Genomic DNA, 15,276 nt, shown 5'->3' on the forward strand with positions numbered 1-15,276 from the left:
GAAGAGGAGGCTCAGGGGAAACCTCATCACTCTCTACAACTCCCTGACAGGAGGGTGTAGCCAGGTGGGGGTCAGGCTCTTCTCCCAGGAACCAGCAGTAGGACAAGATGACTCGGCCTTAAGCTGTGCCAGGGGAGGTTTAGGCTGGATATTAGGAAGAAATTTTTTACAGAGAGAGTGATCATACACTGGAATGGGCTGCCCAGGGAGGTGGTGGAGTCACCATCCCTGGAGGTTTTTAAGATGAGACTGGATGTGGCATCAGTGCCATGGTCTGGGAACCACGGTGGTCGTGGATCAAGGGTTGGACTTGATGATTTCGGAGGTCCCTTCCAACCCAGCTAATTCTATGAGTCTCTGATTCTCTTCTGTCTTTGTATTTATATATATATGAAAGCAATCTCTGAAAATGAAAAATTAAGTATGATGTCCAACAAAAATGTCAAAGAGCCACTGCATCTATTCCAGGTATACCTCCAGATTGTATGTACCTGCTCTGGTTTGTCTAAGAAACGTTCTGACATCTTCTAAAGTATGATTATATATCAGATCAAGCTTAATACATTTTTAATTCCTTCCCTTGAAGTTCCACCCACTACCTTTTTTCTTGATTAATAACAGCTTTACCAACAGCAATTCATCTGTAATGTAGGCATTTAAATTTTAGTTGAAATTCCAGATACTTGATATCAATGCTACATCCAAGATTCAGATTCCTTCTGTCCAGCATAAAGGCTTTTTTGTGCATCTGTAAATGCATCTGTAAATCTAGACTAGGTTATCATAATTTCATAAACTGACTGCTGCAACATTCTCAAGTCTAATCTTGCTTGTTCATGTCAGAATGCTGCTGCAAAAGATATCTTCCTGAACTTTTAGATAGAAATACATATATTTCAATTTCAAGGTCTTTCACAGTCTTTTCCTTTCCCTTCTTTATTCTGAATGAGTATTCAATCTCTGGTTGGCCTAGGGAACCAATTTCCATAATTTATCTTCTCTCTTTAAATGATGATTATTTTTTTCATCTGCTCCTCAGACTTAGGAGACTCCTTCATAAACATCCTCAAAAACGTTTTTCTGTTCATCTTTATCACGGTGTTTTCAAAACACTAACCAGAACTGAAGATGCTCATCAGACTTCAATTATCGTGATTATCAGTATTGTACGTTTTCTATGCTCTCCATTTTTTCCTAGCCCTATGTAATCCCCTGTATTGTATTCATATTTTTAACTCTTTGGGGGAGGGAGTTTTTTGTTCCCCAAACTGGACAGTTACTAGAGGGAAGCAGTACATAAATAGGGATGACTGATGATTACTGTGGTGACAGCAATAACGTACATTTTTAATTCACCTTTTCAATTTACCTAGTATCTTTTCTTTTAACATTTGTCGTTAGATTACACAGAAAATAGGATTTGTTTTATTGTGCATGATCAATGTCTCCTGCTTTAGCTGTACTTCTTTATTCTCTCTATTCTATTGAATAAAATGGATTTTAGATTGTTTTCTCCTGATGCAATTGTTCACATTTTTTAATCTGAATCTCTTTGTTTTACAATGCTCATGATTCTAATCTCCCTAAATCCTTTTGTATGATCTCCGTCCTTCCTCATTTGTACAATTTCTCCTGTTTAAACATAATCTGCAAATTTACTGACTTTTTGTGTAATCCCTTTCCCAGAACTCCATTAATGAAGACAGAGAATAGGACTGGGTTTAAAACTGGGTCAAGTGATACATGAACAAGCACTTTCTGTTATTCACTTAGCCATCTCTGTGTTTAAATGATGTAGATGTTTGTATGCACAATGCAATAATGCAGCTTACCTGGACTCTTAAGAAAAGGGGACAAGCATAACTTGGTAGATAAGTCACTACTTGCTTATACGTTTGCTCCAAGTCTAATGATGTATTCTGCTTTAAAATAACAGAGGCCATTCCTGCTTTTCCTTCATGATCTGGGGAAAAAGAAGTGAGATGAGAATTTTGAAAAATGAACGAAGTTGACATTTTAGAGATGAACCTTACAAAAAAATACTGTAGTGCAATAACAAACTGACAGTCACATATCATCTTCTGAGTTTCAATAAAGATGCAAGATTGCATTCATATTTTATGTAGTATTATTTGGAGATCATTCAGGCAATCAATTAAGCAATAATGCTGTAAATGAGTGTGGTGGGTAAGAGCAAATGGAGTCCCATGCTTGATATTAATCAACTAAGGGGAATAAATGTCAACACCATTCCTCTCTCAGAAACAAGACTGATGAGCCTCTTTCCTGGATTAGCCAATTATGCTTCAGTTTTAGTCTCTCTTGCCAGCATCTTTTCTCAAAACTGTGGATCTGCAGATTGTTAACAGAGAGAGAGAGATTAAAAGTTCTTAATTGTTTTGTCTGGAAAGAGAGAGCACTTTGTGTCTTTGGGAAAGAAAAAATGGATAAAATATAAAAGCAATGAACTTCAGCAGTCAAAACTAACTGCACACTTTAACTATCAGCTAGTAGTAACAGCAGAGATGTTCTGCCTTATCTTTGTTTTGTTTTGGTTGGTTGGTTGCTGATACTACAAAACCTGTAATGAAACTTGGTTTGTTTATCTTATAAGTGCAATTATCAAGACAGTCACATAAACTGGGTAGGTAAGCAGATAAATGTTGTACAGGAAATGAGCAGCTCTCATATTTTGGAGTCTGATCTTCAGACAGTCTTCTTTACTATGATCTTTCTTGTTGTATGGCTTTAAAATACAAGTAAATTACACCTTTTTCACATTTTGAACAGCTTGTGTTTACCCATGCCAACAACCAAACATCCAGCCAGCTTCTTAATCACTCCCTTCTCCCATGGGATGGGAAGGCAGCAGAAGGGAAAGCAAGACTTGGCTATCAAGATAATGGCACTTTAATAGGGAAAGCAAGAGTTACAGGCACAAGCAAAGCAAAACCAGGACATCATTCAATGTTTGCCATCATCAGGCAGATGTCCTGCTACTTCCTGTAGGGCAGGGCCTCACTCAGAACATACAGCGGTTGTTTGGGAAGACAAACGCCACAACCACAAATGTCTTGTCCACTTCATTTCCTCCAGGTTTTATCATGGCATTGTATGATATGGAATATCCTTTTGGTTAGTTTCGGCCCACTCTCCCATCTACATCTGCTCCCAGAAGTCCTTGCCAATCCCCAGTATACTTGCTGCAGGGAGAAAGCCTGGTACAATGCAAGTTTTGATCAGTGATATCCAAGCACTGGTAAGTTATCAACACTGTTTTAGCCACAGCACCATACATACAGACTCCTATACAGAAACTTATTTCTATCCCAGCCAGAACCTAGTATACATTTTTTAAAAAAATTTAACGTGAATAAGAATCAAGCCCATAAGATCTCATGAAAAATATCAAAACAAAACAAAAATTATTAAAAATAAATTAATGTATTTTGTTTCTTAATAATTTATTTACTTTACTCTTTGTATTGTTTTTCACTTTGTCCTTGGTTTTGTGATATTAATTGTTTACAGTTATTTTATGAGGCTAAGTGAAAAGTGAAATAAGATAGAATAACGTCTTCATACATTTTCCTTTAGAGTTACTTTATTCTTACCTTATTGACCTTTTATTTGGACACAGGGATGTCTGGATTTTCCACAGGTGTGAATTTAATAAATCTTAAATTTAGGTTATGTAGCTCTCACAAATTCATGCATGATAGCTTTTCAAAAATACACATAACTGCATACAAATAAAAATGCATGATTCACTGGCTCATTCACAATCTGGTGGTATTTCATTACCTGCATTTACATTTTAACTAGGTATCAAACAGATGACTCAATCAGAAGTGATTCATGGGTTTAAAATATGAAATCAAAACAGTTATGAGGGTTAACAATTAACCTAGGGGAAGAAACACATACAACTAAAGCTTTTACCTGGCACAGACACACCATACACATTTGCTTCTTGTATGAAGTCCAGCATTACAAGGACATCAGAAACTTCTGTAGTTGCAACGTTCTCCCCTTTCCATCTAAAATGTGAAGAAAATAATCCCATGAAAACATATGGACACATCCTCTTTAAAAAGCATTAACTTTAGTAGAAGCTCCATTCATTTCAGACTAACACCACCTTAGATTTTTCACACTTGTCACATTGGTATATTGATCTGATCACCAGATCATGTTGCAATTCAAATGTTACTGGGTATTAGAATCACTATACCAGACACTGAAAGTTTAAAACAATTGTTTCCAAAATTTTTACATGTATTTAAATGTATCATCTCTTACTATTTGATACATTTTTCTCCATATCATTATCCAACTTGCTTGGTCACAGCAAAACCATCACTAGTTATATGCTTATGGAAAGGAGTGTCTAAAGAGCTGGAATTCCTACCAAACCTTTTGAAAATGTGCTATTCAACTACAGAGGAACACTTGTGACAAAATTAAGCCCCTATCATCCACTTCAGGATCATTATAAACTACATCACAATATAATAAACTGAACACTTGTGGTCAAAACCAAATATGACAGTATTATTCTATTCTGTATATTTTTAATGAAATGTGAAAAGAAACAATAATTATACCTGAAGGTATCTCCAATCCTGTCCCAAAAATATAGAAAATTGTCATGATCTTGAACCATTAGATCTCCAGTATTAAAATAAAGATCTCCCTTCTTAAATACATCACAGAGTAACTTCTTTTCTGTGTGTCTCTTATTGCCAGCATAACCAAAGAAGGGGTTCTTCGCATTGACTTTGGAAATGAGAAGACCAGCCTCACCTATACGGAGAAGTTAAAAGAATATAAACCTAAGGTATCACTGGAAATTTCCTGTATTTGACATTAATATTACTTACAATATTGTCCACTGAAATTCTGAGTCATTTGTACTTCTTCCTAACCACTCATCAGTTTTCTCCCAGAACTGTCACCTATCAATTGTAAGCTCACTAGTAGGTTTATTGTCCTCCCAAAGTGCACAATTCAGGTTAATATTATGTCTCACTCCCCACAGCTTACTGAGTTTCCAATGATGAGTCTCAGCTTCATCAGCTTCCTACTGAAAAACTAATGTTAATAAAAAGTAAGTGCTCAACCCAGGCATTAAGTCCCTATTTAGTCTCCTTTCAGAAGCTCTGAGAACACTTCTTTAAAATATTCATTAAAGTGATAAAGCATCATCATTTTACTTTTTGGAGTAAAATATGAAAGTTTTAATACAATTTTTTTTTCCTCAAAAAATAAGGAGAGACAGGAAAAGGAATATCCTCTTAGGCATCTAGTGTATCAAGGTATTAGTTTGCTGAAAGTGGAATAATTGTAGGAAATAACTTTTTGGGAGCAAGTTGTGAAGAGTAAAGCTTGAGAGTTACATTACTTGGTATCAGAGACAAGAATTATAAACATGAAAATATAAAAAAATGCTTCTGGAAATATGCATAACTTTTAAGACTTCCTCCTCATAAAATACCCGTGCCTGTTTTCCATAAATTGGTAGTATTTACAGTGGAAATATTTAGTTCACTGGCAGTGTCACTGCAGCCATGGTGCTCCGAAGACATAGGGCATGGGTAAGACAAAGACTACAGACAGAGATAATACTTTTTATTAGTCTGAGTGGTATACCAGGTATCTAATTAGAGCCTGTGTTCCCTTAACAGGTCAGTCTGACATCCTTAGAGATAAATTCCTATAAAATTTCATGTTTCAGGGACTTATTTTCTTCAAAGTGCCCACTTCTGTTTAACAGCTGTTAGAGAATCTCTTAACTCCTTTGAAAAATCTGCTTCAATTCCCTGTTAAAACTGTCTGCCTGACCTTTAATATGACTTCTTCTTGCTTGAGTTTCAGCTATTACCTTCCTATAGTTCAAGAGATACTTCAGTATCTAATAAGCACTTGGAAAAATGTTATAATGACATATCAGACATTTGATAAGCATTTTGAAGGCATCTATAATCAAATAATTTTGTTATTATTTTGTTGGGGTTTTTTTTTAATTATTAACCTGAATCACATCATTTAGTCAGAAACAATCTCTCATCAAAAACATTTGCTCTAATCCACCAGTGTTTCCTTAGGCAACCATCTCCCTATGCTAAACTCCTTTAAAAAAACACAGATGTCACTATCTACGTATTCAAAGATAATATCATATCATCACTTTTGAACATCACTGTTCTGTGAATGTATCCAAAGACCTCCTGGGTTCTTCTGGTATCAGCACTGGTATGTTTAATGATGTTTTGTCTTAGATCAAAAATCATATTGCTTTTTTATTTCAGAGCAAAGAGTAATAGCTGTTGTTGGCATATTGCATTAACACAATAGCAAGACTCCTTTAAAAATTCTCTGGAGTGTTTCTATTAAAATCAATAGGCCATAATATCCTATTAATATAAACACTTACCTTTCTTAACTTTTTCACACCAACCATGCTTATTTCTAATTGGTTCATCTTTTTGGAAATCATACTTGATTAAATCAAATGGGAAAAAAAGCTAAAAAAGGGAAAAAGTCATCAGTTACTTATCTACACAGTGACATCTGGTGGCAGCAAATATAAGCTGGGAAACCTGTACTCCAGTCTTCCTCATCTAAAAGGAGAATGCAGTTTCATTTAAAACTAAAAATACTCTGCATGTAAACAACGCCATTTCCCAGAGGTAAGCAAAATCAAAACATTTTTATAAATTAAGACAAGAACTGTCCTTTTGCCAATTTTCTTACGAATAAGTTATGGGATCCACATTATCAGTGGAAGAGCCTACATGAGTCAGGATAATAGACGCATATCTAAGTGACTTTTAATGGTGGTGACTGATATGTTCTTGGGATCTTCTGGCCCTGAAAACAGCTGGCAAAGCAAAGGCCTAAATCTCCTCACAAAGGGAAACCTGCTCCCCACTGGGCTTTACCCTTGCTTAGCTAGCCTCAGTTCTTCCCTCATGCTTTCTCAGGCAGGTGTATAGTGGTGGAAAGTGAGCACCAGCAGAAGGATTTGTACTCCCGTGGCTCCAAGGAAGCTGAAGGAGAGGACAAGATACTCTAATCACAACTAGAAATTGCAATTTATTTTTTTTTCTGAAATATACAGCATTTGACTCTTACTTTGCTTCATTTTTTCTACTGTGATAAAAATCCAGGCTGGATCTTTAAGACACACTGACTGACACCACATGCCTGATACCATTTGGACCACTGTGTTTGCAGTTATTATTCTAAGGAGATAGTTTGCCCAGTTTGGGATTCTGTTTTCCTTTTTCATAAAGGAATGTATCAGCAATATTTAACACCTAGTCAAACCAAAGGTATGTAATTATCTTCTCCTGGAGAAATCTTGGCCACCAGGGAAACAATTCTGTAAAACACATGAATGTACACCTGCACTCTTCACAATAGAGAAATGCAATATAATTTAAGGACAGTTTTATGAAAGTGACTGAAGAAAAGGGTAGGATGCAAAAACATAAATGTCTTTGCTTTTCTGCAACTAATTTGGAAGAAGAGTTGCGTAATTGTGTTATCCTAGTTTGAACTGCTGCCGTAACTATATCAAATAATTTTGTTTTCAAGCAAGTCTGAATAAATAGCAACTTGAATCAAATATTAATCCCACAATTTCAGTCTCATCTGGAAAAAATTGTTTCTCTGAGTCTTTTCAATGTGTTTTCCTTCCACCCTAAGCCTGAATCAAAAAGGTACTTTTAACAGTTGATCAAAGGAAAAAGGTCATAGCTTGCAAAATAAAGTAATGATTCAAGAATGGGACACAATTTCCATGAAGTGAGTGGTAATCTTTTTAATTAACCTCAGACTATAAGCATTTACCAAAGTCAAGAATCTGAGAACCAGAAAGATTGCCTCAATTAGAAAATAGCTGTGTTATCCTTGAGGATCAGAATAAGAGTAATTTTTTTCTTATGATCTTTTCTTATGGATGCCTACATTTAAATGCTGCTCTTTTTCGCTTTCTTTTTTTTTTACATTGACATTTATTACTTTAATACATTTCATATGACAGGCCAAATGCAATGAATAATATAAATAATAAAAGTGAAATTGTATAAAATGAAGTGTTATTCTGTTTTTGTGTTTTATTAGAATAGCTTAAAATAATGCATCATACAGAATAGCATGTTGACAAGATACAGCAATTGAGCTTTGAAGGAATAAAGAATTATTTTAAGTTGCTATAAACACTTAGAAACTGTAATTTAGTATCTAAGATCACCTAAAAACTGTTGAGATTTTTACTATATATGACCACACTATGTTGATGTATACAACTTTCAATGCCTGCAACTTTAGAGTATTAACTAGGCCTATTCCAGTTAGGTTTTCAAAATAATAGTTGTGCAAATACATAACTAAAAGAAAACACCATGTATTGTATTAGATATGCATAATGAGATCATATAAACACTGTGCAAACAACTGTGTCTGTGCAAAGGTCTTTTCCAAGCTAAATCATTCTATGATTCTAAGCTTGCTTTTCATATTAAATATTAGAAAATGAAAGCTCCACTGCAAAGTATTTTGTCTGGGCACAGACTTACATTTGGTTCACCTCATTATTTAAGATTTAATAGGGAAGAAGACCTGAGCTGTTGAAGCATTACCATATTATTTTCACAGACTACTGCATGCAATATTCATCATTTTAATCTCCATTTTACTCCCTGAAGCACCACATAAATGTAGCAAACAAAAAGCATAATTTAGCTAGCTGAAATTTAAAATGAGTTAATCTGCAACATTATTGTCTATTACTGTGCTGCTTGGATGTTACCTAATAACAGCTTTCTCCGCCTCCTTTTTTTTTTTAATTGACTGGAAATATGTGAGTTTAAATAATGTTTTGAAAATAGTTTTGAAATTCCTAAAGCTTCATTTTGCAGTGAATGCTCACAGAACCTTTATCAGAAAACAAAGATCACAAGCTATTGCTTTTTATTACTTATTTGTTTTAGAGATTAAATATTGTTGAATTCTCCGGAAGAATATCTGTTTATAAAACAAAGCATTATGGGTACTAGATTTAGTTTCAAAAAACTGAAATTTAAGAAAAAAATTCTAGAGCATAGTATCATTATATCTTAGAGATGTTTTTTAAAATATACTTGTAATGCCTTATGTATGCTGTAAAGAGTAGATTCATAGGTCCCCCATATAGTTTTGTTAGCCAAAGTAAACAAAAGCAAGGAAAAAACCCTTTTAAGTTATGATTGATATTAACTGAATCACCACATATAATATGTATTGTAATATACTTGTAGTACCTTAGACTGTTTTGAATAAGAGATTTAGATTGCTGTGATAGTTTGACTACGCTTAAGTTAATGAAAAATTACATTTACAAATAGAGTTTATTACTACCTTTTTTTTTTTACATGTTGATATTCAGGTGTACTTGCCGTGGTTTATTTTTAGCCCTTCTTGTAAGCTTCCTCAGATCTCATTAATCCCACGCTTCCTTGTTGTCTGCCATCACTCAGAATTTATTTCAGTGTAAGAAAGAGATTTATATGGACATAACTGAGGGTCTTAGAGATTTTTCCCATATCACATTTTTAAAAGTACACATATAAGGTATGTCATATATAACAAAATTGATTAATATTAACTAAATATGTCAGATGTTAAGATTAAACAGTAATTTATTACATTATGATGTTAATCTATGCACTATGTTCTTTGCAAAACATTTTAAGTTTTACCAGATAAAAAGCTACTCAGAGGCTTCTACTTTTCTTTTTGCTGACTCTATATAAATATTGATTTATTCATATACCACAGGGAAGCTTTCAAGCACATGAACCAATCTTATATAAAGAACATAGTGTGAAAATAAACAAGTGCAAACAAGAGTTTGCTTCTAGTTATAAACACAGTGACTTCTTGGATGTCTGGCAACTGCTATAACATTCATCTGTTTTTTCCTATTAACTTATGTCTCTCAATTCTTTTATGAAAATAAAAGTGTTCTGTAGAACCTTAATTTTATCACATTTATTTGTCCCCAACCTTTGGCAGTGAAAGAAAGAGCACAGCTACACTCCAGAATGCATTGTTTAATAATCTGCAACACATAAAATGTATTTAACAAAAACCACAAATGCCTTGAATAAGTAAAAATTAACTTACCTATAGCATCAAAATACATATTTGGTTTGTGTCACATGAAAACCCCACATACTACTTGATTAAAAATACAGATAATTAAATAAATATATAGGTAGTTTCAACTCTAATCCTTTATCTGCTGTAACCTTTACATGGTATTTCCAAAAGGTTAATGACTTATGACAAAACTCTGCCAAAAGTTCTGCAATACCGAAAACAAGTTTACTCAGGTTTGGAACGTAAAAAATTTCATAATATTATAAGGCATGTGGTTTAGAAAACTCTGAAACAAAAATTAACATCAACTCTAAGGTTCCTGGCTCACCTACTACTCCCTAAATTCCAGACTCCTGATTTCCCGTAGTGGATCTGTGCCCTTCTAGAGACACCCATCAGGATCAGGGAGCCACCATGCATGCTACAGAGCATCAGACATGTGGGGCAGAGAACCAGTGGGGTCATCTGCTTAAATTCCTGACCTCTCAACGGTTTCTGAAAAATGCACTGGCTTCTGTGGTGCTTTTCTGAGTGTTTCCATGTTCCTCCCTGCAGTCTGAGTTCCCAGACCAGAAGTGAAGAATTCCTCTGGCCCCAGCTCGTAGAGCAGTCTGTGGTGATTGTCATGTGGTGATGCTGTAGTGAAGTTGTGGACCCTAAAACATATGCTGCCTAGGAACCTATCTGCACGTCATGAGAAGATACCTCTGACGTATTTACAAAACTATGATTTTACAACATTCTCTGAAAACAATGTTGTCAGGACATTTTGCTATCAGTTCTCCTCAGGAGCACAAATGTCACTTAAGTCAGCAGGACTTGTATATATGGGTAGGTGCCTCAGTCAATTTAAAATTCTAGGCAATGCATGTAGTACTATTCATTTCAAGAAGAGTAAAAACTGGCATAAACAACAACAAAACGTTAAATATGTAGTCTCCTTGCAAAAAGCCTTGCTAAATATTCTTTCATATTATTAGCTAAAGCTTGGGACACATGTTACTTAGGGACTTCTCAAACCATTTAAAAGATTGTACTAATAGGACCAAAAAGAAAAAAATCTATCTGTGAACTTCAAGTTGAAATAATTTCTGCATTTATTCAGAGGGATGAAGGAAAAGTCATCATGTGTAATATAAATAATACTTAATCCTTCTCTCCAAGACATATGACTGCTGTTTGCAAGGCTAATGAAATACAGAAGGGCTTTTTTTCTAGTTTTAGTAACCTAGAACACACTAAACACATATAGCAGATGGTAAATGAAGGGGCACAGCATTTTAAAATTTATAATCTTGGCAACTGTGTCACAATTACTCAATAATATATGTATTGTATTATCTTTGACATTTCTGTATAATGATACAGAATAGATGTAGTTTGAGTTACTTGTTTTTAATGGCACCTAGGTATAAAATATCTATTAAAGTTATATCTATATGCTACTGTATTTTAATTACTATCATTTTCCAATTATGACAAACATTTACATAGCAATATGCAATATAAATATTCTATCTGAAAATATCTTTAAATATAATCTGTAGAACAAGAAGTCAGAATAGGACATTTGTATGCTTATTTTACATGTGATGAGTTCTTAGGTACTGAAACAAATTCAACTTTCTCTTTTGTCCTCTAATGTAGTAGAGATTTGAAATTATACTTGGAACCTACTCAGAGCTGTCAGAAGAGACCAAGGCCTTTTTGACTCTGGTGAACTCTAAGAAAAAATGTTACTGCTGAAAATATAACTGGGGTAGGTACCCAGATTTTATGGAGAGTCAACTAAACTTGCAATAACTGTCTTAAAAAAATTACCTTGGATTTATGACTGTAGTCCCGTGTCCCAGCATCAAACTGAGAAACACAATTTTTCAGCACTACTTTTAACTAAGTAAAATGTAAATAAAGAGTCACCTTATAAAAGAAATTGGTGCGTCCAACAGATCCGATTTTTCCGGTGTGGTTCATGAAACAAATGTTTCCTTCAGTAGCACCATAAAACTCACAGATCTTAACAGCACCAAATCTGTCCAAAAATTCCCTCCATACATCATTTCTTACTCCATTTCCAACTGCTAGTCGGACTTTGTGATTTTTTTCTCCTTCTTTCTGTTAAAAAAAAAAAAAAAAGAAACAAAATTAAAATATAGTATACTGATAACTGGATTTAATTGTTGCATGTGTTGTGGGGAAAGTTCTTTAAAATACATCAAGTATAAACAACAAAAAGAAAAGAAAACAACAGCCAAGAAGTTAAATAAAACTGGCATGGCTGGCATACAGCTACAACGTAGCAAGCTGCAATCAAAAACCTATTATCTTGTTGAGCAAACAAATGATTTCCTGAATAATGGCTACAATGATTTATATAAATGCTTCCATATTTTCAAAATTGTATTGTCTCAGTCTATTTCTACCCAGAGGAATTAGAAAACTGGGAAGAACAGAGAAAGGCAGGAATTATTTCTGTCGTGGGATTAAAGTCAGAAGAGATGAATAGTTACTTTCTTCTGTCTTCAGACTGATTATGAGAAACAATCAGATTTCACACACTTGTAATATCTGTTCCTTCCCACACATTGTGTATGAGTCATCTTCTGTATTTTTTTCAATATTAAGACTTGCAAAATTTTGTTCAGTGTTACTGGGAATACATTATTTACTAGTGATCTTGAGACTTTTTATCAGCTCCCATGTTTATCACAACAAACATAACAGAATGTACCCAGTTCAGTAAAATGCTCTAATTTTATTAATACATTCCCAAACATTCAGATTGCATGGACCACTTCTAAAATACAATCAGATTTAAGATGAAATACCAGAAGGCAAAACATCTAAACTGTTGCTTTGGTTTGTTTGGGGGTTTTTATTTACACCTATTTTAAAATAAGACTCCCTTCGTAATTATTGCAAGTGGCAATACAGAATGCTCTAGAAGTGAGATGGCACAAAATAAATATAGGTACAGTTTGTTACCACACAGCTTTAGAACTGCATAGCACTCTGGTACTGCATACTGTCTGTATATAGCTTTACCTATGTACACTTATATATATATCCAGCACCTCTCTATATACAAATGCACACATATGCACATATACATATTCTTTATACATATATGTTTCTATAGATATATAGATATAGATATATACATGTTCACATAAATATATCACAGAAAAGAGTCACTATTTTCTATTCTTCTATTTCTAGTTTCCCTCCCCCCTCAACTCTAATCCAGTATGAATTAGTTATGTCTCTATAGTAAAAATCCATTTTAGCATCTTTAATCTTACATAGAAGCACAGCTAATTATTTTTGTGAAGAGATCTGGTCAGCTGAGTGAAACAGGAATCTTTTAAATATTTTGGCTCTTAAAAGCAGTAAAGCTTCTTCTGAGTACATAGACAATCCTCAGAGAATTATGTCTTGGATAAATCAAATTTTTCAAGAGAATGTGAATTTTGACTTCTATAACAAAAACTAGAAGCACAAAGACCAACAGAAAAAATCACAAAGACCAACTAAGTTTTTTTCTTTCATCTTCAAAACCAGCAACTCATAGAAAGAGAAACAATTTCTTTGTTGAACTTCAGAATCTTCCTTTTGCAAATTAAGTCCTCTTGCTGGAATTCAGCAAAGAATGCACCTATTTCACTAGGTGCAGATAGCTGTTGGCACATTACAATCTGAGACACTATCCTGCAATTTTACCTCAAAACTACATCACTCACCAGCCTCCCTTGGTCATTAACCATTCTGTTTTTACGATAACACATTTCTTCCTTTTCCCCTTCCCCTCTTCTGTCTTATTTTAGATGTGAAAGCAATTGCTAAACACAGAAGCACAGACTTCACTGACTTCCTGCTAAATCGTTATTAACAAGTGCTGCATTACATAACAAAATGAATCTGGCATGGACATAGCCTGGAACAAAGTGGTTTGTTTGTTGTTTGGGGTTTTTTTATCTTCAGATACAATATCACAATGCAACAGTGTAGGTTTTCATATGCTTGAAATAATGTCTGTTATATTACACAAAGTCATGATATTGTCATTGAACAACGAAGGTATTCCTATTTTTTTAAGAGAAAGTGTTTCAGTGTTATTTTGAACTTAATGAGGAAAGCTTTTGACTCTTTTTTTCCCCAAAAAAATTGTCTACCATTTTTAGGATATTCTGTCAGCTGAACTTAAAACTTTTGAATTTTCCTTACAGTTTCAATGCTAAACTGAAATGAACATGACTGTAGCTGAACTGCAGTTATCCCTTGCTGATGCCACTATATTATTCAAATATACTGCCTCTGCTAAAATATAAAAAATAGCTCAAGAGATACTTTCAAGGAAATCCTTTGTTCCACAATGAACAGAAGAGACAAACATATGCTTATACACACACACAGTAATTAAGTGAGACTTTCACCAGGCTAGGAACATTCAAAACCTCTAGAGACAAAGCTAATAAAAAGGTGATTTTTCTTCTATTATTTTAAGAAAAATAAAAGACAGCTGTTTGCTGAAAAACAAACTAGGATGAACTAGAAATTTGTTTTTCTCCCCAAAAGAACAAATACCTCATTATTTATAAGTGCAGTAATTTCAATTCTTCATGTTACTTTGTCTGGTTTATATTAATACAGTGCAAAGTAGTTTCTCTAGTGGAAAACATGCAGAGTAGACCTGACAGGTCAGCTTCCTGCTTTGCTTGCAGTGTTAACACCTATCAACAACATCAACAATACAATATATGACCACTGCCTCACTTTAGACAGAGGCAAAAATACAAAGGTACACACAGTTGTACCTATCTGTTGGTATAAGACTCCCTGAAGAGTACTTAAGGGATTTCTGGGGAAGACATTAAAACTGTCATTCATTTAGCAGTCTTTCAACTGTAAGAATGGAAATTATATATAATTTAGCCTCCCAGCAGGTTTAATATGTATGAAGAAAATTGTAATGATAAGGGAAATTTCAAGCAGTGAGTTTTACTCACATTAGTCTTACATGTAAGTAAATAAGTACAGCTATATTTTAGCTATTTTTATCTAAAATTATTTACAACTAATACATGATATTAATTTGTGTTAGCTTTACATGTAACTAACTTTCAATGG

The 15,276-nt window shown here is 34.1% G+C and overlaps 1 protein-coding gene across 1 annotated transcript in view; it reads right to left on the bottom strand.

Annotated features, from left to right (window-relative positions):
• SLC27A6 (solute carrier family 27 member 6) overlaps positions 1–15,276 on the bottom strand; it is a 38,060-nt gene that overhangs the window by 2,340 nt on the left and 20,444 nt on the right. Inside the window, exons 5-9 of the mRNA XM_027671018.1 lie at positions 12,070–12,264; positions 6,437–6,527; positions 4,608–4,806; positions 3,943–4,040; positions 1,833–1,963 (exon numbers count right to left, since the gene is read on the bottom strand). Of these exons, the coding sequence (XP_027526819.1) occupies positions 1,833–1,963; positions 3,943–4,040; positions 4,608–4,806; positions 6,437–6,527; positions 12,070–12,264 (714 nt within the window). The remainder of the gene's footprint in view (positions 1–1,832; positions 1,964–3,942; positions 4,041–4,607; positions 4,807–6,436; positions 6,528–12,069; positions 12,265–15,276) is intronic.

Source organism: Neopelma chrysocephalum, unplaced genomic scaffold, assembly GCF_003984885.1.
Source record: "Neopelma chrysocephalum unplaced genomic scaffold, ASM398488v2 Primary Assembly neopelma1_97017, whole genome shotgun sequence".
NCBI lineage: Eukaryota > Metazoa > Chordata > Aves > Passeriformes > Pipridae > Neopelma > Neopelma chrysocephalum.